The sequence below is a fragment of the Penaeus monodon genome, chromosome 2, assembly GCF_015228065.2.
Source record: "Penaeus monodon isolate SGIC_2016 chromosome 2, NSTDA_Pmon_1, whole genome shotgun sequence".
NCBI lineage: Eukaryota > Metazoa > Arthropoda > Malacostraca > Decapoda > Penaeidae > Penaeus > Penaeus monodon.
Window position 1 is genome coordinate 53886874 of NC_051387.1, and position 26500 is coordinate 53913373.

General features: G+C 51.9%; 1 protein-coding gene across 1 annotated transcript in view; it reads left to right on the forward strand.

Moving 5' to 3' along the window:
* Positions 1-350: 350 nt before the first annotated feature.
* The window catches only part of LOC119583844 (dual specificity protein phosphatase 7-like), a 52750-nt gene continuing 26600 nt past the window's right edge, over positions 351-26500 (forward strand). The window contains exons 1-2 of the mRNA XM_037932575.1: positions 351-941; positions 21004-21266. Coding sequence (XP_037788503.1) covers positions 515-941; positions 21004-21266 — 690 coding nt within the window. The 5' untranslated portion in view covers positions 351-514. The remainder of the gene's footprint in view (positions 942-21003; positions 21267-26500) is intronic.

Below are 26500 nucleotides of genomic sequence, written 5' to 3' on the forward strand. Positions count from 1 at the left end.
TATTCGTCTTAGTTTCTGCCGACGATGGGTAATAGGTATTTTCCCCTGGTTGTTACGCTCCCCTGGGTGAAGAGAAACAATCGTGATGTACAAAATTACTCTAGGCTAGATTGATTCATGTTTTCTCCCGTTCCCGCGCTTTTTGGTAATGCTTTTCCTTTTAGAGATAATTCTGACGTCACATAGTAGAGCGGTCCGGATTGGTCGCTTTCACGCGCTGCCATTGGTAGTGAGCCCGCAATACTCCTTGGGAGGTTTTGATTGGTCGACGTCACGAGTTGCTGCGCCGCTACTGGCTATTGGGGGACGGTGACGTAGGCGCTCCGTACTAGGGACGTTTTCATCAATGGTCTGCTAGCTCAGATGGTGGTAGGACTGCAGGGAGTAAAGACGTGCCGCTGAGCTGTGCTTGGGAAGTGTTTGTTGGTGTTGGTGCTTGACACTTGATGTTCCAGTGAGTTGTAGTAAATGCAGATCGGGCGCAGCAGTTTTGTAAGCGTGCCCATGCGCCGCCATGCCTTCTATTGATGGTGAGGCTGCAGCAGGATACAGTGGTGGCAGTATGAGTGGTGGAAGCGTCGCACCGGTGGTGGAGGCAGGCGAGCTGTGTGAGGTGCTGCGGCGGGCACATGGAGTCGAGGAGATACTGATGCTAGATTGCCGTGGCGCCGACGACTACAGAGCAGGACACATCCGCGGGGCCGTGAGTGTTGGCCTCCCCTCCCTGATGCTCCGGCGCCTGGCCTCGGGCAAGCTGAGTTTGCCTCAGGTCGTGCGGCACTTGGCTGCTGACGGCGGAGATCGGCTCGCCAGGCTCCACCAGTGTGTCCCTATCGTTCTCTATGACCACGCCCACGCTAGCAACCCGCTCATGCCCACACTCATGACCATCCTCTGCAGGAAGTTCAACCAGGAGGGCTGCATCGCACACTGCCTATCAGGTAAGAACCCATTGGGTATTTCTTCGGGTCGAGGGCCGCTGGTACGCAATTCGCAGTGCCACGGCCTCTGTCACTCCTATTTCCTGTTCCGCCGTCCTGCGAAGGGGACATGGCACTGGACCTCGCCAGTGTCACAGTCACATTCCCCCCAAGACTGCCATTATCGCCCCGCAGACCCACTAACAATCCCATTCACGACTCGATAGTTCTGAAGGTCATTAAATTACCTCTTTTAAGAACTCCCCACGCCATTCGAGGATAACCAGACCTAACACGACAGGGCCTGACGTCAGGGCCTCCCCAGCGCCACAACGGATGCCCTTAATTTACCCCTCGGTGCCTTGAAGCCCCGCTGGTGAGCAAGGGGAAAATGTCTCATTCATAATCTCAGTGTTGTTCACGCTGCGTGAATGAATACCTCTCCCCCATTCCCCAGCCCTCCCTCCCCCCTCCCCATCCCGCCTGCTACAAAGGGGCGACTACAGCTTGTTCAGGCAAAGTAGGTCTGGATCGTTATTCGTATTGGACAGACTCACGAGATAAGATAAAAACACCGCCAGTTCGAGACAAGGGGACTAGCTTGATAAGCGTCGTTAACCTATATCGATGAGAGACGAAATTCAAGATTAATCAATGGAATAAAGATGAGAGATCAAACTGTAGTGGCAGATACGGCCGTGTGTCGGGAGCTCGGGCGAGAGGGAGAAAGAGAGAGAGAGAGAGCGGGAGAGAGATGTAAACAACGAGACAGTTTGGTCCACTAGGTCAACGGCGGCTGTATTGGAGTGGGGAAGGGGCGTTGGGGGGAGCAGGGCGTTTGTGCCGTTGGGGGAGGGGGGAGAGGCAGACGGTGACCTGCGCGGGGAAGTGGTCAAGAGAGGCTTCCGTCGTGACCCAGTGTTGGCATTGGTTAAATGGAAGAATCGTGGAACGGGTCCCATTCACCCGGCTGGAGCGCGCTCGCTGGCTGGCCGCCTGTGACTTAGCCAGCGTTGGCCCACACAATCAATACCCTAGTACGGCTAGCACTCCACGCCTGCTGATCCAAGGTTCCTTTTTATCGGGGGCTGGTGTGAGGCGGCTTGCTTGTGGGGGTCTGTTTCGCCCTGGTTTTCGCCTACTGAGGGAGGAAAGGGGGGGTTTCCTTGGTCTACGAGGGTCTGTCCGTCTTCGCTGGTGGTTGTCACGGCTTCAATAGGGCCTGGGAGGACGGGGGTGGCACCAGTTCGGTTTTATTTTGCAAGGTTCCTCGGTGCGTAGTAGTGTGTGTGGTGGCGAGGGAGGTAGCTGGGAAAGGGGGAGGGAGGAGGGAGAGGGGGGTTCGCACCTCCTCAGAAGGGGGGGGGTGAGGGAGGGCTTCAAGAATTCAGTCCCACGCCGATAGCTAAACCGCCACCACGTAGCGAAATCGAGGGCGTCAATGTACACAACACCGCATGCTAAATTGGCACGTGGGGCTTTTTGTATTTTTCTCTGAAGTCCATTTCGCAAAGTTAGAAAACCTCTTTTTCTCCTCCTCCCCCTCTCTTCCCTTTTTCTTCCATCACCCTCTCTCTCTCTCTCTCTCTCTCTCTCTCTCTCTCTCTCTCTCTCTCTCTCTCTCTCTCTCCTCCTCTCTCTCTCTCTCTCTCTCTCTCTCTCCCCCTTTCTACCTCATACTTCTTCCTACACCCTTCTCCCTTTCCCTTTCCCCTTCTCCCTTCTCCTTCCCCTACCCCTTCCCATTTTCTTTCCCCCCTACCCCATCTCCCAGGCCACGTACCCCCCCCCCTCCAACCTCCACCTCGACCCTCCACCCCTACCTCCACCTCGACCCTCCACCCCTACCTCCACCTCGACCTCCCCCCCACTTCCACCTCGACCCTCCACCCCCACTTCCACCTCGACCCTCCACCCCCACTTCCACCTCGACCTCCCCCCCCCCACCCCACACCTCGACCTCCCCCGTCCACCCTACCCCCAGCGAGCATGACAAGAAACAGGTACCCAAGGCATCCTGCAGACCTCATGGAGACGAGCCCGGGGGCGGTGTTAAGGCGGGCCCCGTGGAGCAGGTTCCGAGAGGCCAGTTCGGCGGCGGGGAGGACAGACGCGCGTGCCCGAGGAGCTGTTGCATTCTTGTCTTGATTTGGTTTTGCGTTTGTGTTGCTGGCTTGCGAAGGAGGGAGGGGGGAGGGGGGTGCTTCGGGAGGGGAGGAGGGAGGGATGGGGGTGCTTTGGGAGGGGAGGAGGACGGGCTTCTGGTGCTTGCTTACACATTCCTGAGGGTTGCTTGGGTGCTGGATGCGGCAGGGCCCTCGGAGGCGGTGGGTGCTCTCGAGTGCTGAGGAGTATGGCACATTTGGACACAGGTGCGAGGACGAGCGAGGGCGAGGGCGAGCGTTGGTGCTTGCTGATGCAGGAGCTGATTTCTGTATGTGTGTGTGTGTGTGTGTGTGTGTGTGTGTGTGTGTGTGTGTGTGTGTGTGTGTGTGTGTGTCCCTCCCTCTCTTTCCCACTCTTTCCCTCTCTCCTTCCATCCCTCTCCCACTCTCTTTTCCCTCTCTTTTCCATTCTCTCTCTCTCTCTCTCTCTCTCTCTCTCTCTCTCTATATATATATATATATATATATATATAATATATATATATATATATATATATATATATATATATATAATATCATTCTCTTCCTCCTTCTCCAATCTTTTCCTCGTTCCTCGCCTCTTCCTTCTTCGTGATTTATTTCTCTTACTTTTCCCCTCCTTTCGTTGGTCTCCCGTCCTTTCCATCTCTTTTCATCCTTTCCCGAAACCCTGTTTCTTTCATTCTTCTGTATTTTTTCCTTTCTTCTTCCCTTTCTGTTATGCCTCTTACCTACATCTCACGCCCACTCTCTCTCTCTCTCTCTCTCTCTCTCTCTCTCTCTCTCTCTCTCTCTCTCTCTCTCTCTCTCTCTCTCTCTCTCTCCTCTCCTCTTCTCCCCCTCCTCTCCTCTCTTCTCCTTCTCTCTCCTCCCTCTCCCTTCCTCCCTCCCTCCCTCCTTTTATCTTTCTTCTCATCCTTTTTCCTTCTCCCCACCTCCATTCTTCTCTTTTTCCATTCCTCCTACTTCCTCTCCCCCTGTCTCTTCCTTTTCCACTCCTCCCTCTTCCTTTTCCTCCTCCCTCTTCCTTCTCTCCCCATTTTCTTATCCCTCTCCATTTTCCCTCCTTCTCTCATCCTTTTTCCTCCTCTTCTCCCCTCTTTTTTCCTTTTCCTCTCCCCTTCTCCTTTCCCTCCTCCACCTCCCCCTTTTTCCTCCTCCTCTCCCTCTCTCTTCCTCCTCCTCCTCTCCCCTCTCTTCCTCCTCCTCCCCTCCTCCTCTCCCCCTCTCTCTACCTCCTCCTCTCCCCCTCTCTCTACCTCCTCCTCTCCCCCTCTCTCTACCTCCTCTTCTCCCCTCTCTCTACCTCCTCTTCTCCCCTCTCTCTACCTCCTCGTCTCCCCCTCTCTCTTCTTCCTCCTCCTCCTCCTCTCCCCCCTCTCTTTCTCCTCCTCCTCCTCGTCTCCCCCCTTCCTTCCTTATCACCGGCGCGGCGTGGATGCATTGTAGGCGTGAGAACTATCATGGGCGACTCCAGGTTTCCCGACACCATAGCAACGGATGCGCGACTCCAGGTCTCTCCGCCGGCCTCTCCACCACCTCGTCTTCTCCCCTCTCTTTGGGTTTTCCCCTCTTCCCTCTTCACTGTTTTGGGGTTTTCCCGTCTTCCCACTCCCATCTCTTTGGGGTTTTCCCTCTTCACTATTTTAGGGGTCTTTCCTCCCTTCTCTCTCCACTGTTTTTGGGGTTTTCCCCTCTTCCCTCTCTTTGGATTTTTCCCCGTTCCTTCTGCCCTCTCTTTGGGTTTTCTTTTCCCCTTTTCCTTCGTCTGTTTCCTTTCCTTTCGCTTTTTTTTTTGCTATCTATCGTGTTTTTTATTTTCTTGGTAGGCTAACCTCTTTTCGTTTTTGGTCTCTCTCTCTCTCTCTCTCTCTCTCTCTCTCTCTCTCTCTCTCTCTCTCTCTCTCTCTCTCTCTCTCTCTCTCTCTCTCTCTCTCTCTCTCTCTCTCTCTCTCTCTCTCTTCCTGCTTACTAATCTGCCCTTTTCCTGTTTAGATTTTTCTCTCATTTGTTCATTTTCCTTTCTCTTCGACTGTCGGAGGCGATATGCACCCATTCGATAAGGTTTACTCTGAGATCTGATGAATGAACATACCCATTATATCAAGGGTGTACCGAGAGAGAGAGAGAGAGAGAGAGAGAGAGAGAGAGAGAGAGAGAGAGAGAGAGAGAGAGAGACGGTGAAGGGGGGGGGGGGCAGGCGATACAATTTTCGAAGTCCAGTCAAAGGGGTCGAGGTATGGGAAGGGGCCCTCCCCTCCCTTCACCCCTCCCCCATGCATGGGATCGTCGACGCTGTTGCCATAGCGACCAAATAAGCTTTCCACACTAGATAACCTAGCCGTGTGCCCGCCCCCCCCCCCTTCCCCATCTGAACTCCCTCTCCCCCCTTTGTACATATTAATGTGAAATTTCCATTTGTTTTATATTTGTTTCGACTCGATTTTTTGAGATGGTGGCTGTGTAAAAGGGGAAGGTCTATTTTTTTGTTTTGTGTTTGTCTCCTATATTCATTTTAATTTTTTTTTTCGTGTTGATGATTAGAGAGAGAGAGAGAGAGAGAGAGAGAGAGAGAGAGAGAGAGAGAGAGAGAGAGAGAGAGAGAGAGAGAGAGAGAATGTGCGGCAAAGGCAAATATCCAAAAATCTCATTTATGTCTTGCGGTCAACCAACCGTGTCGTTGGGATGCTGGGAGGGGGTAGGGGGGGGGAGCTGAGAGGAAGGAGAATGGGGGGGGGGGGATCTTCACCAGTAGATACTAAAGGGTTAAGCGTCATGGAACTTCGTGGGGCGGGGCGGGGGGGGAGGGGGTAGTGGAGGGGGTGAACCTTGCAAGCACAGTGGTTCTAGTCTTCCCTTCCCCCCTCCCCCCTCCCCCCCCCTTGATCCCTTCCACACCAAATCGTATTTCAAGATCCAGGTTTTGCGTTGCCTCTCATTACACGCACATGTACAAACGCACACAACGCATATACACATTCCTATACAGATGTACAGACTCGATTACATACATTTAAATACTTTGGTATACATTATTAGATATTATTAGATATAGATGCACACATGCGCACGCACACAGACACATACACGTTACACACACATCTATACATACGTACACATGAACAGACTTGCATATACCTATCCACGCACATATGTACATATACACATACATACATACGTACGTGCGTACATAACGCACATACATACAAAAACACACAAAAAAAATCAAATGCAGAAACACGCATGCACGCGCGCGCACACGCACACGCACACGCACACGCGCACACACACACACACACACACACACACACACACACACACATACACACACACACACACACATACACACACATACACACACATACACACACACACACACACACACACACACACACACACACACACACACACACACACACACACACACTAACACACACACACCACACACACACCACACACACACACACACACACACACACACACACACACACACATATACACATGCACACACACACACACAACACACACACACACACACACACACACACACACACACACACAACACACACACACACACACACATATACCCATGCACACACACGTGTACATATACATTCTAAAACATTCCTGTGGATCTTGTGATTCATATCTCCTCTAGAAACACTTTCTACGTTTAATATATTTGCATACAGTTTTCATTCCCCCTGCGCTCTCTCTATCTATCTATTTATCTGTTTATCTGTTTATCGATGTTTTTCTTTCTCTCTCCATTCCCTCTCGTCTTTTCTTTCATTTTATAATCTTACTCTCCTCTCTTTCCCCTTCTCCCCTTTTTCTTTCATTCTTTTCTTTTCTCCGGTCTCCTTCCATCCTCCTCCTATTCCTCAATCTCCTCCTTCCCTCCTCCTCCTCTTCCTCTTCCTCTTCCTCAATCTCCTCCTTCCCCTCCACCATCACCTCCTCCTCCTCCTCCCCCTCTTCCTTCCATCCTCCTCCTCCTCCTTCCCCTCCTCCTCCTTTCCCATTCCTATACGGATATGCAATAAAAGGATAAGAAATAGATATTATTAACGATATTCTAGAACATGTGAAAACTAAATAACATTTTGTAATTTGTATACCGAGTCCGTGTCTGTATTCTGTGGGTGTTTTTGTTTTGTGTACGTGTGTGCTGCTGTGTGCGTGTGTGTGTTTCCGCGTGTGTACATTTCAAGGTCTGACTCAGCGGTGTGGATCGATAGCGCGGGCCCGAGAGAGAGAGAGAGAGAGAGAGAGAGAGAGAGAGAGAGAGAGAGAGAGAGAGAGAGAGAGAGAGAGAGAGAGAGAGAGAGAGAGGTGGAGGAATGAGGGATTGGGGATTCGAGAGACGGGGAAAGGAAGAGAGACGAGATATATATACAAACAAAAGAGAAGAGAGAAAGGAATCTCTCTCTCTCTCTCTCTCTCTCTCTCTCTCTCTCTCTCTCTCTCTCTCTCTCTCTCTCTCTCTCTCTCTCTCCTCTCTCTCTTCTCTCTTTCTCTCTTTCTCTCTTTCTCTCTCTTTCTTCCCACTCTCTCTCCATCCCTTTCGTTCTCCCACCCACTCTCTTTCTCCTATGTCCTCATTTCTTCCTCCTTATCTCTATGCCTTAAAAAAATGTTTGTATGTCTGTGCGTTCTGTATGATTTTACTTGTGAATTATGTCTTATTTTTTATATATTTTTTTCCCCCTTTTTCCTTCTTGTGAGTGACTCCGTGGGCGTGAGTGCCAAGAGATCAGTACAGCGTATTGTGTAGCCTTTTTTGGCGTAATGGGAACCGTAGCGCGTCTTAACCGGTTTTCGGCGTCTAGTATGTTGGTTGTAGTAATGTTGTAAAATTGTGCTCTTGGTGTGTCGTGTTTTTTTTTTTCCCTCCTCCTCAGCTTCGCCAACCCTGCCCCTCCCTCTACCCTTCCTCTTCCCGCCCCCCCCCCTGCCTTTCCGTTTAACTATTTGTTTCAGTTTCTTATATCTGTCTGTGTCTATGTTTTGTTTTTGTTTTTCGTCCTTCCTATCTCTCCCCTATCTCTCTTCACTTCTTACCTCCCCCAACATCTACCTTTTCTCCACCCCCTCCCTCTTTTCCTCCTCCCCACTTCCCCTCCCTTCCCTCCTCCCAACTTCCCCTCCCTTCCCTCCCCCTACTTCCCCTCCCTATCCCTCTACTCCCTCCTCCCTATTCCCCCTCCCTCCTGCCCACCCACCCCTCCCTTCGTGGGTCGCGAGATTCCCCTTACCTTAAACTTAAAAAAGCCTGCTACCTTGGTCAGGACATAGGACGGAGAGGTGGGGGAGGGGGAAGTGGGAGGGGAGGTGACGGATGGGGGGTGGGGGTGAGAAGGGAGGGATATGAGATAGGGAATCAGATCTGTTTTTTTTTTTTTTTTTTCTAAAATTATTCTAGCGTGTTTTGTTGTAAGATAGATATAATTTAAAAAAAAGGTGGATGATTTGAAAGACTGAATGAGAATGCATTTCCATTTTAAAGAGAGATATATATGTAAATATATATTCCATCGTCTTTTGTATACAAACAAAATAACCCATTAACTTGTTAAGAAAAAAAAACATGTAACTTTTTCCCCTCTTAACAATCAGTGTAGAATACAACATAATGCAATCGACACCCCCCCACCCTACCTTTACTCCCACCTCCCCCCCCCACCCCCAGACCCCACCGCCCCGATCTGTAGGCTGACTTTGTGGGGAAGAAATTGTGTAGCTTCCTCACCTGGATGCTGTGGTCCCCATCACGTGTCTGGGTGATGGTACCTGCATGTAAAAGTTGGTTTCGTATATCTCGCTATAGCCCCTCCTCTCTCCTCGCTCCCCTCCCTCTTCTCTCCTCGCTCCCCTCCCTCTTCTCTCCTCGCTCCCCTCCCTCTTCTCTCCTCGCCCTCCCTCTCTTCTCTCCTCGCCTCCCCCCCTCCTCTCGTCCTTCCTCCCCTCCCTCTTTCTCTCCTCGCCTCCCTCTCTCCTCGCCTCGCCCCCCTCCTCTCTCCTTGCATTCTCCTCTCTCCTCGCCTCGCCTCCCTCTCTTCTCGCCTCCCTCTCTTCTCTCTTCGCCCCCCCCCCTCCTCTTCGCTCCTCCCTCTCTTCGCTTATCTTTTCTCTTATCTTCTCTACATAGCTCCCCGTCTCTTTTCTCCCCTCCTCTCATCTCTTCCCTTCTCCTCTCCTCTTCCTTTCTCCTCTTATCTCCTCTCCTCTCCTCTCCTCCTTTCCCTCCTCCGTTCCTCTCCTTCCTTTCCTCTCCTCCCTTACGTTATCGAGTTTGTCTGATGTGTAATATCTGTACTTGTTTTCGATTTTCGTGTTCTTTGTTATTTGCATTTGTTCTTCAGTCATTTTCTCTTCCTTTCTTTATTCGTCATCTGTCTTTCTCTCCCACACTCTGCCTCCATCACTCTCCGATCATCCCTTGTACCTCATCCTCCCCCACCTCCCCAAACACCACCATTAACCTCTACCCCCCTATCCCAGCCCACCCTCACCTATCTCCTCCTCCTCCCCCTCCTCCTCTCCCTCATCTCCCTCCTCCCTCCCCCCCTCCTCCCCCTCCCCCCTCCCCCTGCCACCCCCCACGTCATGCCCGCTACTCATTCATTCTCAGGCCGTGTAGGAGACCCTGACTTGTGAATGAGACGGTGGCCAGGTGTTGTGGCCCCGGGCTCTGTCATGCCTTCCCCCTTACCCCACCCCCCACCGTCTCCCTCCTCCACCCATCATCTCCCTCTCCCCTCCTCCCTTATCCATCTCCCTCCTCCACCATCCCTCTCTCCCTCCTCCACCCACTCTCACTCCCCCATCCTCCTCTCCCTCCTCCACCCTCTCTCTCCCCCCTCCTCCCCAATTCCCTTTATAACCCCCCCCTCCCTTCCCCTCTGCCTCTCTCCCCTCCCTCTGGAAACCTGGTTGGAAGCTCCCAGGTGATTCGTGGGTTCGGATGTGGGCGTCGTTCCCCGCCCATGGCCTACGGGTAGGCGGCACGCCCATTCCGCACCCACCTTCGTCAGCAGGGGTAGAGCTCTGGCCGGGGTAGTGTCTTATCTACACTCCGGGGTTGTTTCTGGCTCCCATTTTCTCTTTCTCCTTATCTCTCTCTCTCTCTCTCTCTCTCTCTCTCTCTCTCTCTCGTCTCTGTCTCTCTCTCTCTCTCTGTCTCTCTCTCTCTCTCTCTCTCTCTCTGTCTCTCTCTCTCTCTCTCTCTCTCTCTCTCTCTCTCTCTCTCTCTCTCTCTCTCTCTCGTTATTTCTTTAGCTACCCCCTCTCCTCTCTTTTCTTTACCTCTTCCCAACCCCCAACATTTACTTAACCCCCCCCCACCGCAAACCCCAACGCCCTCCCCCCCCTTCTTACCTACCCCAGTTACCCCCCCACCGTTATCCCCCCGTTACCCCCCCCCCCCCCTTTCATACACGGTGTCCCGGGGCCCGAGTCTCGTCGGCGCCTTCGATTCGTGTCCATGAATAGTGACGATGCTTCTACTTCCTTTCCTCTCTCCTCTCTTCTCTTTCTTTCTCTTTTCTCTTTTCTCTTTCTCTTTTCTCTTTTTTTCCACCTTTTCTTTTTCCTTTTCCATTTTTTCTTTTTTTCCATTTTTCTGTTTCTTTTTTTCCATTTTTTTCTGTTTCTTTTTTCCACTTTTCTTTCATTTTTTTCTTTTCCCTTTTTTCACTTTGCTCTTTTCAGCTATTTATCATCTGTACCTACTACCCATTTTCTCTTTTTCTCATCTTTCTTCCCCCTACTTCTTCGAGTTCTCTCCCTCTCTTCTTCCTCGTTCCACCTTTTACAAATCTTCCTCCTCTCCCATTCCCTCTTTCCTCCTCCTCCTCCTTTTCCTCCATCCCCACCGATCCCCCACCTTCCTCCCCTCTCCTCACATTGCCTTTGATCCCACTCCTTCCCCCTTATCTTCCCCTCACCTCACCTTCCTCCCTTCACCCTCACCCTCATCCCACCCCACCCCCTAACCCCACCCCTTCCCCCTTAATTTCCCCTCGCCCTCACCCACCCCACTCCCTTACCCTTCCCCCTTATCTTCTTCCTTACCCTCACCGCACCCCTTCCCCCATACCCTCACCCCCCCTCCCCCATACCCTCCCCCCCTCCCCCATACCCTCACCCCCCTCCCCTCACATTCCCCCTCACCTTTGCAAGCACTTGTGATGCACCTGGACCCCGCTCTTCGAACGCACATCCTACACACTCGCATTCACTCACACACGCTCATTCATTCTCTCTCGCGCACGAATGAGTTTGGCTTCGCTCTCTCTCTCTCTCTCTCTCTCTCTCTCTCTCTCTCTCTCTCTCTCTCTCTCTCTCTCTCTCTCTCTCTCTCTCTCTCTCTCGTTTTGTTTCTTTCCCTTTTTCTCATTCTCTTTCGCTTCCTGCCTGTGTTTTATCTATTCGTTTATTTTACTTGCAGTAAGCGGTACTTCCGTGGAATCTTTTGTGTGTGTGTGTGTGTGTGTGTGTGTGGTGTGTGTGTGTGTGTGTGTGTGTGTGTGTGTGTGTGTGTGTGTGTGTGTGTGTGTGATAAAAGGAGGAACGTCGCTTCAGTTTGTTTGGACTAGCAAAGCTTCCTCCCTCTCCCTCCTCCTTTCCTCCTCCACCCCTCTCCTTCCTCCTCCCCTCTCCTTCCTCCTCCTCCTCCCCTCTCCCTCCTTCCTCCCCCGCCCTCTCCTTCCTCCTCCCCTCTCCCTCCTTCCTCCCCCCGCCCTCTCCCCCCCGCCCTCCCCTACACGTCGCCTTCAAGTCGAGCGTTCCGACATGACCTGTGATTGGCCCCTTCGTCGCCCGTCATATTGGAGTCAATTGCTGCGCTCTGGCCGGAAGGGGTCGTCTACTGGGGCTTTCTGGGCGGGGTGGGGGGGGGGGGGTGGCGGAAGGGGTGAGGGAGGATGTAGGGGAAGGGGATAGGAGAAGGGGATAGGAGAAGGGGGGGTTGTTGGGGAGGGAGAGGAGTGCGGAGGAGTTGTAGCGGAAGGGGAGAGGAGAGATGGGGTAGGGGATAGAGGGGTTGTAGGGGAAAGGGAGGGGAGGGGGAGAGGAGTGGGGAGGAGAAGAGGATGGGAGGGGAGGGGAGGGGAAGAGGAAGGGAGGGGATGGAAGGGGAAGGGAGGGGAAGAAGGAGGGAGGGAGGGGAGGGGAAGAGGAAGGGAGGGGAGGGGAGGGGAAGGGAGGGGAGGGGAAGAGGAAGGGGAGGATGCTCCGAATCGTACTCATTACGCGCTGCCGCCGCGGAGTGTCGTTTTCGCTCTTCGTTTTCTTTTCTTGTTTTCTTCTTCTTCTTCTTTATTCTTGTTTCATTCTTGTCTTATATTTTATGGTTTTCTTTCCCTCCTCGGTGATTTTGAAAACGTCTTTTGAATTTAGTCGTCAATGGCAGACTTTTTTTTTATTTGCCAATGATTATTTTTAAAATAAAATATCATGACCAGTTCCGATTCCTTTCCACCCTTGCACGCACGCCCGTACCTGATCCACGACATACAACGCCCACATCCTTATAGATAGATACCCTCCCCCCCCACCCCTTTCCCCGCCCTCGCGCCGCACCCACCCACTCTCCGCTACCCCCGCCCTCGCCCTCGCCCTCGGCCCCTCTCGAAGTGTTTGTCTTTGAGAACAATTGAAACCCGGGCGTGAGAAGAGGCACGCAGGCATAGGTATAAAAGTGTACATATTACAAGGACAAGGATACGTACATAGAGGTGCGGATATATGTACATACGCACACACACACACACACTCATTCACATGCTCACACCCTTACTCACTTTAGCCCATTCATACACGTTCATTCACACTAAGAGGTGTATCTTGTGAGTCATGTATTTTGCGCCCCCCCCCCTTCCTCCCTCCCTCTCCCTCCTCCCTCTTCCTCTCTTCCTCTCTTCCTCCTCCCTCCCTCCCTCTCCCTCTCTTCACCTTCCAACCCTCCCTCCCTCCCTCCTCTCTTTCCACCTTCCCCGCCTTCTCCACCTCCCCCCCCCCCCAGACACACCTGTGTTAGTGGACAACCGCGCCTTTGTCTTCGCCTCTGACCAAGACGCAAGAACACCTTTTTTTTCTTTTCCTATTTATCTCTCTTTTTTCCTTTTCTTTTGGGCGAGGCGCAGGATTTTACGGAGGGGGGGGGGGTCGGGTAGCGTCTCCGTGGCATCGCTGGCGCATGTATCCGCGCACGTGTGGATGCAGGGGGAAGGGTAAGGGGGGATAGGGGGACGCGTACACCTGTGGGATGGGCGTAGATTCTGTAGAAGTCAATTAAGCGGGTCTCATTAACTGCATTGAAATGTGCGTCGCCCGAAAGATAGATGCAAGTATATTTAATCATTTAGAAGAGAGAGAGAGAGAGAGAGAGAGAGAGAGAGAGAGAGAGAGAGAGAGAGAGAGAGAGAGAGAGGCAGAGGCAGAGAGAGAGGCAGATGGAAAGTGACTGAACATATATATATATATATATACACTTCTATTCATCCATACAAAAGTTATTGATGAATAAAGGGAAGCCATGTAGCATTGAGGGGATCCACGCGTCACCTGCACCGGGGTAGGCCTCCCCTTCGGCGTCAGGTGCAACACAGGTGGGCGGAATTGGGAGCTTTGTTATAATCTAGCTTCTCGGCCATTTGCATCTCCGCGCACCTGCTGCTACTCTCTCGGCGGTCCGCGGAGTTTATCACGTTCGTACGCTTCTGTGCAGTCGCTTGCTGGTGGCGATGGCTTCGCTGCGGGAGGCGCCTGTGGGGAAAACGGGGAGATAAGGGGTTTCTGAGATATGGCTCTTGCATGCATGGATGCGCACGCACTTGCACCCACGCATATTCACATGCACACACACACACACACACACACACACACACACACACACACACACACACACACACACACACACACACACACACACACACACACACACACACACACACACCCTCCCCTCTTATCCCCTAACCCCACGTCCCCAACACCCCAGGTGCTCCCCAAGGTACCACGAAAACCTCCGTCCCGTCCAGGTGACTCCCTCCCCTGGGCGTCAGCGAGATGTCGTTAATGGCACCTGAGAATTGACGGGACAGGTGAAATACACCTTGTATTGAGTCTCCTGGAGAGAAAATCTTGCAACGATGGAGATGGGCGTATTGAAACACGTGATTTGGATGGGGGCGTGGTCTGGCCATTGCCTTTTCTTCATCTCTCCTTCCTTTTTTTGTCATTCTCTCTCGTCTTCTTGCTCCTCCTTCTCTTTCTTCGTCTTTCTCGCCTCCTCATTCGACGTCCGGAACGGCTGTCTCGCGTAGTCACGTCCTCGGGCCTCTCCTGCGAATAGGTTTTTGTTGGGTGCAGTAACCAGCAGACAATTATATAAAAAAAGAAGATAGGGGTTTAACGGGCACCCCTACTCGCGTTATCTCTTTCTCCATCTGTCTTTCTTTCTCTCTCTCTCTTTCTCTTTCTCTTTCTCCCTCTCTCCCTGCCTCTCCCTCTCCCCTTCCTTCTCCCCCTCTTTTTAGTTATATGAATGGAAGGAAAATACCAGCAGGACGGCATTGGCGAGCGAACTTGAGCCTTGTGGTTGGGTGACGTAAGGGCTAGCTGGATGAAGTCCCGTAACACCTGATCACCTGTAGCTGGCTCAGCTGTCCGGGTCCGGTTGTGAAGGGGGGAGGGGATAGGGGAGGAGGTTGAGCGTTTAGTTGATGGTTGCTAATGATAGATGGTCGTTGTACATGGTCGAGAATTTGTTATAAATGTCATTGAAGATTGATTTCAGTGTTGCCGTGCAGCAGCATTTTTATTTATGTTATTTTTAGTTCGTGTTTTATTTTCTTTTTTTTTTTTTATTTTCTTTTTTTAATCGTCTGACGACACGCGGTTGTTACTGAGGCGTGTGTGTGCATAAAATGACGTCGGTTTATCAAGAAGTCTTGCAGCTAAATTGCTCGTGGATGCTAGTGTCTTTGTGCACGGAAAGACGGGTTGTACACGTGCTATAAACTGCGCGAAAGACGTGAGATGTATACTTCTCGGAGGATCTTTATATTTCTCAAAGAAGGTGATATGCAAATCAGTGGACGGCATTCATTCATTCCTTAATGAGGTCGATTGATTACAAACACGGCAGTTTCAGGTAAAGCTTCGTTGCAGAAAGGTGTTGCATAACGAGCCCCCTTTTCCCCTAATCCCTTACCCCCTACCCCCTGAGATAATAGTGGTCCCCCCCCCACCTCTCAACCTCCCTATCCTCCTACCTCATAGTAAGGGACTCCCCTCCCCCTCCTCACCCCCCTCCCCGTGTTTAGTAGCAGTTTGCGATAGTCTCCCGCACCACAAGGCTATCGGTTGACAAGGCTACGACAAGTTCACGCATTAAGGAGATCCACAACCCCCCCCCCACTCCTTCCCTCCTCCCCTTCTCCCCTCCACAATCCGCGCCCTCCACCCCTTCCATTCTCCCTCACTTCCTACCTCTTCCTTCTCGTTCATCCTTTCCCCTCTTCCTCTTTCTCCTTTCTCCTTCCTTCTCATCCCCCCTTCCTTTTCGGAGGGGAAAACGGAAGGTGAAGGGGAAGAGGAAGAGGGGAAAGGGCTGAGGGAGCAGGGGAGAGGGGCAGGGGAGAGCTGAGGGTGCAGGGGAGAGGGGTATGGGGGGGGCGGAGGGGAGGGGGAAGGGAGGTCACGTAATCCCTGCAACCTAAGCTAGCCTGGGCATCGAGCGTGATCCATAGACTCGTAGACTCGTTTCCGTTCAGGGTTTGACTTTGCGTTTTTTTTCTTCTTCTTCTTTTCTCTTTTCTCTTCTTTCTTCTATTCTCTTCATTCCATTTTATTTGTTTTACTCTCCTGTTGCGGGATCGTTATTAAGCCCAAGCGAGGTTCATTTGTTTCTTTCTAATTAGGATTTGAATTTTGTAATATTTTTTTTTACTGTTATTATTATTCTTTATTCCTTTATATTCTTTAGACTCCCCTCCCCCTCACCCTCCTCTTTCCATCTTCCCCATCCGCCTCCCACTCCCTACTCCGGGTAATGGTGACGTCAGCAGTATAACGGGTACTTGGTGGTTGAACCGGGTATCGGGTGCAGGATAAGCCCTAGAAAATCCGAATTGGTCTCTCTATCTATCTATTAATCTACCTTTCTCTTTCTTTCGTTCTTTCCCCTTCTGTCTCACACAGCGTGCTGCTCGTTTCGAATTGCGTATTGAAAAAGAAATGTAATCGAGTGCCACCCAAGCACACGGAGTTTCGCCAGCCATGAAAGTGCCTGACGGCGGAAGGCCTCGCGGCAACCCGTGGCACTTGCTAAAAGGACGGTCGCTCGCCGCCGTCGCTCCCTTGTGGCCCAGGGCGGCCCTCTCCCGCCGCTGCACCGCCGGCCACCGCTCGCTCTCACACCACCACACCGACACCACACCACCACTACACTACTACACCGCGGCCGCCACGCCACCGCCGCCACGCCACCACCGCCCGCCACCGCCGCCACGCCACCACCGCCACGAGCAGGAGCATGACCGTGGCCAGCTCAAGAGGAGCCTGGTGGGACGTGAAGGAATGTGAGTAATTATGTCTGGCTGCAGGCTGGCGCGGCCGCTCCGCACACGCGCGCGCGCACACGCACATCCCCCCACCATTCACACGTACGAGTCGTGCAAATGCTTCGGTATGGATACGTACATACGTAGGTGTGAGCGTGTGTGTACATCCCTGTGTAGGCATTTATTTATTTCGAACTTGTTTTTATTTTATTATTTTTTGTCTCTCTCTCCAACTTCTTGCCATGCAGTCATTCACACGCAGGTGAGGGGCACTTGAAGGCGCGAGGTGGGAGGGGGAGGGAGGCCCCGCCTCAAGATGCGTGTTATCTCATACATAAACTATTCTTTGAGTTCTCTCCTCTCGGCTCCTCATTCAGCCCCATAGCGGCGCCCTCACACACTCCCTCATTGAGCCGCACAAACCTCACTCACACGCTGCACCTGAGCGCCCGCGCCTCACAACGCGCCGTTCATCCCGCGCGTTTGCTCTTCCCATTTGCCTGTTTACCTTTTCATTTCCCTCCGCGGCGTTTCCCTCCGCGGCCTCCCTCCTCCCTCCCTCCCTCCCTCGCATTCCTGCACAGCGCGGGCCGCCCTCACGACCCTCCTTCGGCATTTCCATGTACTGTGGGTGGCTGGTGGGCGGCCGGGGTGGGCGTGCACGGGGAGGGGGCGGTGGAGCTGGCGGGTGTGCTGGAATGCGAGCCTCAGCCTGGCCACTCTTTGTCTTTATTTGGACAATTTTCTTCGCGGATTCGTGATGCAAGTCTCGGCGTGGCGCGCTCGCGCGCCCGCGATCGTGTGCTCGAATATGAGGGACCGGATAGTCCGGTGGGTACAACCATGCATTTGCTATGTTGCCATGCACTTAGCATTTTTTCCTCTCCCTCTCCCATTTTATTTCGAATTTCTGGTTGCCATGCGTGCTGCGTCCGGCGGTCCTCCACCTCTCGCGAGGAACACCATTCAGAGCCGCAACTCCGCCAGTGCCAGACAGTGCCCGCCCGCCCCTTGCATTCGGGCACTTATGTGTGTATGCTTGTGTGCGTGCAGGTGTGGAAAGTAACGTGTGAGTGTGTACGTTCGCGTGGTCGCGTGTGCGCATACGAGGCCGCGTACATGTCCTCGTGTCGAGGCAGTCGGCGACTATCATTTAGCGGTCGGGAGTTAATACGGTAATGAGGGTGGAGTAGTGTGTAGTACGGATGTCTTGCCGTCGCCCGGAATTTCCTTCCGCCGCTCCCCGAAGCTCTTTCTCCGGAATTAGTGCAAAGAGCAAAGAGAGCTTTTATCATTGCGCCTCCCCCTCCGCCCCTCCCTTCCCCTTCCCTCCCTCCCTCTCCTTCCTCCTCCCTCGCCTCTCCCTCTCTGAAAAAGGTTCCTCTATCGTCCAACTGTTCCTTTTCAAACGGGAAGGGGTAGAGGACCCTCTCTCTCTCTCTCTCTCTCTCTCTCTCTCTCTCTCTCTCTCTCTCTCTCTCTCTCTCTCTCTCTCTCTCTCTCTCCCGTGCTTCTCTTGCTGCTCGTCTCTGTCTTGTCTGTTTTCGTCTCTGTCTCTGCTCTTGCTTCTCTCTCTCGATCGCGATCGTCAGATCTCTACTCATCATAGCCTCCCGCTCTGCGTGCATCGTCTCCTCTCTCGAGAATGCTCCTAGGTGACTCGGCTGCGTAGCTCTCGTACGTTCTCATCTCATCACTCTAAGTACTCATCTCTGCATTTCTCTTCACTCTCCGACAAGAAACTCCCTTCTCTCTCATCCGCTGTTTCCTCCACAGTGTTCTTACCAGCCTGTCCGACGTCTCTTTCCACAATCTTTCTCGACTCTTCTCTTCTCTATCTCTCTTCTCTCTCTCCTCTTCTCTCTATTCTTCTTTCTCTCTCTCTCTCTCTCTCTTTCTCTGGGTGTGGTTGAGAAAGTGCCAGCGTGGAATCTGGAACCGAGAAGTAATAAGGACGCTATTAAGGAGGTTGAGAGGAGGGGGAGTAGGCTTTTTGTGTGTCGTGCATTCTCTTGTACGTAGTTACTGTCCATGTGTACCGTTTGCACGTCTCCAACAAGGAAAACTGCCCATTGTTCCAAGCCGGGCTGTTTCCTCGCAACAAGTGAGGTGTCATTAGCCAAGCCGTGGGTCCGAAGTGCTTATTTGCCACAGGGAGAGTTTGAGTCTTTTTCTTATTTCTTTCTTCTCCTTCTTCTCCTTTCTCTTGTTTGATTATCTGCTTTTACGGCTTGGCCATATTTGCCAGCGGGGCATTCTGACTCCGCTAGCTTAATTAAAGCCGCTATTAACTGGAGGTTGATGGTCCAGGGCAGATTCCAGCGCTGTTTCTTGTGGTGGTCGCGGGAGTGTGTGGTGGAGGTGGTGCTGTCACCCGTGTGTGTGTGTCTGTGTGTGTGTGCGTGTGCGTGCGTGCGTGCGAAAGAGGTGCTGTCATGTGCGGAGATCAACGCATGGGGAAGAAGGAGGGGGATAAGAAAACGCCAGATGGCCTGTTGTGTCAATGTTTTTAGAAATTTTCTTTGTTGTTGATGGTTGGCTGGCTGTGTGCGTGTGTGTGACGTCATTTGCGGACTTGGAAGGCGCCTGTGCGCTACATTCCTGTGCCCTCCCCGCGCTGTCTCCACGGCGGCCAAGGAGTCGGCAGCGGGACGGAGGACGCTCGACTCGCCGATTTTGGGGCCACGTGCTGCCCTGGTCGATGCCCACGTGTGCCGCTGCCGTTGTCGGTGTTGTGGTTATCGTCTCTCTCTCTTCTCTGTTCTCTCTTCTCTCTCTCTCTCTCTTCTCTCTCCTCTCTCTCTCTATCTCTTCTCTCTCTCTATCTTTCTTTCTCTCTCTATTCTCCCTATAATCTTTCTTGCTCTCTCTCTCTCTCTATTCTCCCTATAATCTCTCTTGCTATCTCTCTCTTCTCACTTCCCTTTCCCTCTCCCTCCCTCCCTCCCCTTCCTCTATTTATCCTTCCTTTCCCTCTCCTTTCCCCCGCTTGTCAGGACAGAGAGAATGGGGAGAAGGAGAGGAGAGTTTCGGGTGTAAACAAAGTATGCCTCGAGGCTCTGGACACTCGGCCGCCGTAGACCCACTTTACCTCACCGTTTTGCCTCACGATGAGAGAGCCTTCCTCATATTGGCGAAAAAGGGACACTTCACTCCCTCACAGTGGCCGGGTTGATGGGGGGGAAATGGTGGGGAAGGGAAGGAAGGAAGAGGACGGAGGATGGGGTGGAGATTTTGGCGATGGAGAAGTCGAGGAAACTGAAGGGATGAGGTAGGGTCAGTCGCCGGTCTGCCTGGAGGAGGAGGAGGAGGAGGTGGTGGTGGTGGTGGATGAGGAATAAGAGGACTAGGAGTAGGAGGAGGTGGATGATGAGGAAGAAGAGCAGTAGGAGGAAGGTTTTGCTCAGGCCTTCCTCCGCACCGCAGCCCACGGGGTTTGGGAGACCAGAGGGAGGAGTAGGAGGGGGAATGGGAGGAGAAGAGGTGGATTAAGGAGAATGGCAAGGGGGGGGGGGGTAGAGGAGTAGCAGACTGCAAAGGGAGAGAAGAGGAAGCAGGGAGAGAGGAGTAGGAAAAAAGAAGACTGGGGAGAAGAGGAGGAGGAGGAGAAGGCAGTGGGAGGTGAGGAGAAGAGGAGACAGTAGGCAGTAAGCAGTAGGCAGGGGGAGGCAGAAGGAGTAGGAGGCAAGGGGGGAAGAGGCAGGAGGAGTAGGAGGCAAGGAGGGAGGAGGCAGGAGGAGTAGGAGGCAAGGGGGGAGGAGGCAGGGGGGAGTACACCTAACCGACCGTCGCCGCGCAGCCAGAGTACACCAGTACCGAGCGGAGATTTCCCGGACTGGTCAAGCGGCGGCCGCAAGTTTCCGGTTGTAGGGGCGCCGTCGGTCAGTCTCGTTTCGTGTGGTATGGACCTCCGACTGAGACATCTTCCGCCCATCTTGTTTGCTGCGCGACGTGGCCCCGGGGCGTGTGGGCGCGTGTATGTGATGTGGACAGAGGATGGGGGCGTTTTGAGCTAAGGTTGTGTGTGTGTGTGTGTGTGTGTGTGTGTGTGTGTGTGTGTGTGTATGTGTGTGTGTGTGTGTATTTTGTATTTACAGTGATGGAACGAAGAGTTACACCGGTTTTCTCTTGTAAGGAATACCTTTGCAAAAGAGGATCAGAAAATGACCGACGTATTTTTAAATGATCCTCCAAAGATATGTAAACATTTAACCCTATGTATTACCATGTCTCGCCTCGCCCTCCAACCCCCTCCCAGATCGTAACCCCTAATCCCTCCCTCCCCCAACCTAATCCCCGCACCCACCCAATCCTCCCCAACCCTTCCTACTCTACTTCCTCGATGTCTAATCCTCCCCCGTTCCCCAACAGGTGGCTTCGAGGAGTTCCGGTCACGGTTTCCCGAGTGGTGCGAGAGCGCGCTGCCCAACGAGCCGCCGATCGTGGGCTTCAAGAGTCTGAGGATCACGTGCCTGGAGGCCGAGGAGGACGTGGAAGGAGCGTGCGACTCCAGCCTCGGGAGGGACACCCCCCTCGATGACTTGGGCTTCCCCGTGGAGATCCTGCCACACCTCTTCCTCGGCAACGCTAAGAACTCGGGAGATCGAGATGCGCTTAATAGACACAAGATTAGGGTGAGTTTCTTGTCCTTTTTTTCCCCCTTTTTGTGATGTGCGTAAAGTAGGGGGCGTCTGTGAAGGATGCATGGGGGAAGGTTTGTTGTTAATGGCTAGTGGTTATGGTATTCTTTTTTCCTGTATGGTTGGGGCGTCTCTGAAGGATGCTTGTGGTTAATTAGTAATAGGTCTTAGTTAATAGTTAATGGGGTTTATGGTTCAAGGGATGTTAGGCCTAGGTAGACGCGGGCGAACTACAGGGGCTTAGAAGCAAGCGAGGCAGTAAATATTAAAAGAAGGAAAAAAAAGAAAATAATCTGTACCGAAATACGTCGGACAAAACGACAAGACCGCTAATCCGGAAGTGGCGAAAGGAGCGGGGGTGATGGCGAGTCGGGAGAGGGGGGGAGGGAGAGGGAGGATGGGAAAAGGGGGAAAATGGGGAATATGGAGGGGGGGGCGACCCATAGGTGAGCGTGATGAGCGGTACTGGTGTCAGGTGGGGTGTGCGAGCGCGCATGCACGCTGACGACGACGGGGTGGGGGGTGGGGGGGAATAAAACGATTTGGGTCTTCCGGTCTGCGTGTGATTCCGCCGCTGTGAGGATTTAGTTCCCCCTCCCCCCACCCCACCCCACCTCAACCCCCTCCCCCTAAACCCATTCATCCCACCTCAACCCTCCTTCCCCCCCACCTCACCCCGTCCCCCAACCCTATTTCCCCCACCTCCCCTCACCCCATTCCCCCACCCCCCTCCCTGCGGAACGCGACCCTCACCTGTCACACCTGCCGCGCACGCATTCATTAGCATAAATGCACATGCAGAATGAGATCGTGTTTTTTTTAGGGGTTTATTTATTTATTCTTGTTTTTATTTTATTTTATTATTGTTTTTTATTCCGGTATTTCGAGAAGTAACAGGGTCTTGGGAGATAGCGGATAACTTGCGATAAATGATAGAGGAAGCGATAAGAACCGGTAGACTGGCGCCAACCTTCGAGGTGTCTGTGCCGCTTTTTCCTCTCTCTCTCTCTCTCTCTCTCTCTCTCTCTCTCTCTCTCTCTCTCTCTCTCTCTTCCTCTCTCTCTCTCTCTCTCTTCTCTCCTCTCTCTCTCTCTCTCCTCTCCTTCTCTCCCTTTCTCTCCCTCTCCCTCTCCTCTCTCTCCCTCTCCCTCTCTCTCCCTCTCTCTCCTCTCCCTTCCCTTTCTCTCTCTCTCCTCTCCTCTCTCCCTCTCCTCTCTCTCTCTCTTCCCTCCCTCCCTTTCTCTCTCTCTTCCCTCCCTCCTTTCTCCTCTCTCATTCCCTCCCTCCCTTTCTCTCTCTCTTCCCCCTCCTCACCCCCCATCTCATCCCACACATCGTGTAGGTGACTCCCCCCCCCCCTCAAAAAAAATCCCCTGACCCCCCCCCCCTCCCACCTCGGCTGGCCCTCAGAATGAATTAGCGAAAGAATGAATGAATATCGTTATTAAAGGAAGATTGGGTTTCTTATGCTAAACCTCTGAACTCTTTGGTACCGATAGATGTCGCGTGAGTTACCAAACGTCAATATATGTCATTTTTATTCGATGCTTAAGGGTAGTAGACACACGATTCCTCTTTGGCAAGATTACCGAGTCGTTGCAAATCCTCCTTTTTGTGCATTGCAAGACTAAGTAACAAGCGATCGCTTGAGAAGGCCAAGGTAGTTAACAAAAAAGGGCGAAGTGGCAACACAACCCTCTCCATTGGCGTGTATAAACAACAAATTGGTTCAGAGGTGATAAGTAGGAACTGGCCATGTGGCAACACTACAACCTCCTCTCCCCCCCCTCTCTCTCCAACAATCCTCATCACCCTTCCACCTTCCCTCCCTTTCCCCCCACCTTTCCGTCTCCACCTTCTCCCACTTCCCCTCTCCACCTCCCCCCACTTCCCCTCTCCCCTCCCCTCCCCCCCCTCCCCTCCACAAATCTTTATGCCCACCCGCGCCACCTTGGAGGGAGGGGGGAGGAAGGGGGGAGAAGGAGGAGGAGATACGGACGCAAAGATGACTAGCGAGAGAAGATTTTTTAAAGCGCGTGTGTATGTGTATGCCTGTTTATGTTGTGGCCCGTGGTTGGCCATATTGTACGCCGACACTTGCATACGTGGCACATGACACGTGACACAGGCGGAGGTATGAGGTCAGTGTCCTCTCCCTCCCCCCCTCCCCCCCCCTTCGCGTCTCTGATTTAGCGTAAGTAAGGAGGTCTTGAGGTATAGTAAAACGATGTTCTTTTTTTATTTATCTGTTTTTTTTTCATTTCGAGTTGGTTTCTGGACCCCGAGGATTTTTCTTTTCGATTTCTCTCTACCCCTCATTTAGATCGTGTAGGTATGTGTCTGTCTGTTTAATCTTCCAGCTTTCAATTTTTTTCGTAAATTTCAATCACATTTCATTCTTTATCATCATCATCATCTCTTTTGCTCATTCCAGATTTGAGTTTTTCTTCATTAATATTTTCCCCCCTTTTTTTCATTTCTCAATTTCGACTTTCCCCAATTTTTCCTCTACCTGGCCTCGGTAGTGGAGGGGGTAGGGCAGGGGGATTGGGGGGAGGGGGGGAGGTCCCTACGTGAGATCTCATTCATTCATATTTTCTTTTCTTCCATTCATGGCGAAGACCTCTCCCTCCCCCTCCCCCCCTCCCCTGGCTCCCCCCTCCCCCCTCCCCGTGGCCAACAAACACCCAAACCCTTTCTTGGGGAGGTCACCCCCCCCCTTCATCTCCGCCCCTACCCCCCACCCCCGTGTTTCTCTCTACCTGCTGTTTCATTTTCCTGTGCTGTTAATGCCCGAGCGACAGCTGTTCTTTCCTCCACCTCATCTCCATCTCACTTTTTTTTTCTTCTTTTTACTCTTTTCTCTATTCATTTATTAAAATCTTCCGTCGATCTTTTTCTTCCTCTCCATTCCTCCCTCTTTCCCCCCCCCCCCCTCTCTCTCTCCTCTCTCTTCGGTCTCCGTCTCTTATCGATCTACGTATCTTCATCTACGCCTATCTCCGTCATTATCGAGATCTCTTTCATTCCCCGTTTCCGGCCTTTCCTCCTGGGATATCGATACATCCTTCGGACCCCTAAGGAGCGCCTAAAGATGGCCGCCATTTTGGCTTGTCCCCCCCCCCCCACCGATTCTTTTATTCATTTCCTATCCCTCTTTCCGCCTAGTCCTTTCCTTTTCTCCGTCTGTCTATATTTCTCTCACTTCTCTTTTCTCTCTTCTCTCGCTTCTCTATTCTTCTTTTCTCTTTATTCTCTTCTCTTCTTCTCTTTTCTTCTTCTCTCTCTCTTACCTTCTTTTCCCTCTCCTTCCTCTCTTCCCCCTCTCATATCTCCCTCTCCCTCTCTTCCTCCCTCTCCCTTTCTTCCTCCCTCTCCCTCTCTCTCCCTTGTGTTCTGATTATAATTTTTTCCTTCCTCCTTCCTGTCTTTATCAACCTGCGAATCTGAGCGCATTTGTCGTGAATGGCGGCCGATAGGGCAGTAGAAAGCGGCCTTTGTCAAGTCGGTTGCGTGAGTGTGTTCGGTGTGTTCGCCGTTGAAGGGGATGGAGTGAGGGCCCCTCATTCATGTCGCGTCGTTCAACTTTTTCCCCTCGCCCCTCCCCTCACGCCTCCCCTCAGCCACCTTTTCCCTGCTCTTCCCTCTCCCTAATCCTTGATCTCTTTCTCGTACCCTTTCTCTCTTTCTCTTTCTCTTTCTCTCTCTCTTTCTCTCTCTCTTTTCTTTCTCGTTCTCTCTCTTTCTTTCTCGTTCTCTCTCTTTTTCTCTTTCTCTCTCTTCTCTTTCTCGTTCTCTTTCTCTCTCTCTCTCTCTCTCTCTCTCTCTCTCTCTCTCTCTCTCTCTCGTCAACCCATTCACTTTTATTTTACCTTTATTTTTCGTACGATTTCTTTTTCCTTTTCTTTTATGTCCATTTCGTGTCCTCGCTTCTTTTCTCTTTCATATTCTTCTCTTCTCATCTTCTCCCCTCTTCTCAGATTCTCTCTCGTTTTATCTCCTCTCTCCTCCTCCTCTCTGCTCCTCTTTTCTCTTTTATCTCTCTATCTCCCCTCCATTTCCCCCCTTTTCATGGTTTTCACTGAATTTTACGACCTACCTTTGACCCTTGATATGCCTCCCTCTCCCCCCCCCCCCCCGCCTCTCCCCTTACCCTACCCCACCCCACCCCCACTTACCTGAACCTTTCCATTCATTCGTGTTATCACTGGGAGGGGTAGGGGGCGGGAGGAGGAGAGGGGAGAGGGAAGGGAAGGAGGGAGGGTAAAATGTGCTTTTTTTTAAGGCTTTTAGAAGTGGATCCTTGCATTCATTATCCTTTTCTCATATTCTCTCCCATTTCTATCTAATTCCTGGATGAGAGAGAGAGAGAGAGAGAGAGAGAGAAAGATAGACAAAGAAAGAGAGAGAAAGATAGACAAAGAAAGAGAGAGAAAGATAGACAAAGAAAGAGAGAGAAAGATAGACAAAGAAAGAGAGAGAAAGCTAGACAAAGAAAGAGAGAGAAAGATAGACAAAGAAAGAGAGAGAAAGATAGAGAGAGAGAGAGAGAGAGAGAGAGAGAGAGAGAGAGAAGGGGCGAATGAATGAATGAATGGACGAGACGGAAGATGTTGACATAGTAGTTTTGTGTATGCCTGTTATAGCTCTGGAAACTATTTGGGGGTCATACCCTCCCTCTTCCCCTCTCCCCCTCCCCCTTCCCCCTCCCCCTCCCCCTTCCCCTCTCTCCTTTTGTGGTGAAAGGGGGAGCTAAGCTGGCCAGCAGGTGGGGAGGGGGGAAGGGGAGGGGAGGGGATAGGAGAGGTATACATTCCCAACATTCCACAGGCTGCCCCTCCCCCCCCCCCATTCTCAGTCTCAATCTCTCTCTCTCTCTTTTTCTTTCGCTTTCTTTCTTTCTTTCTCTTTCTGTTTCTTTCCTTCTTTCTCTTTCTGTTTCTTTCCTTTTTCCCTTTCTTTATTTTTCTTTTTTTCTCTTTCTCTCTTTTGTTCTTTATTTCTCTTTCCCTCTTTCTCTTTCTCTCTTTCTCTCTGTCTCTCCTTTCGCTTTCTCTTCCTCCCCTACCATTCACCCATATCTCTTCTCACCCTTTTTATCTCTTATTCTCACGTCTCTACCATTCATTTCCTCTAGCTTTGGGTACGTTATAATGGCGTCTTGTTTTCCCTCGTTTTTTTCTCTCTTCTCTCTCTCTCTCTCTCCTCTTATTTTTTACGTTTTTTTG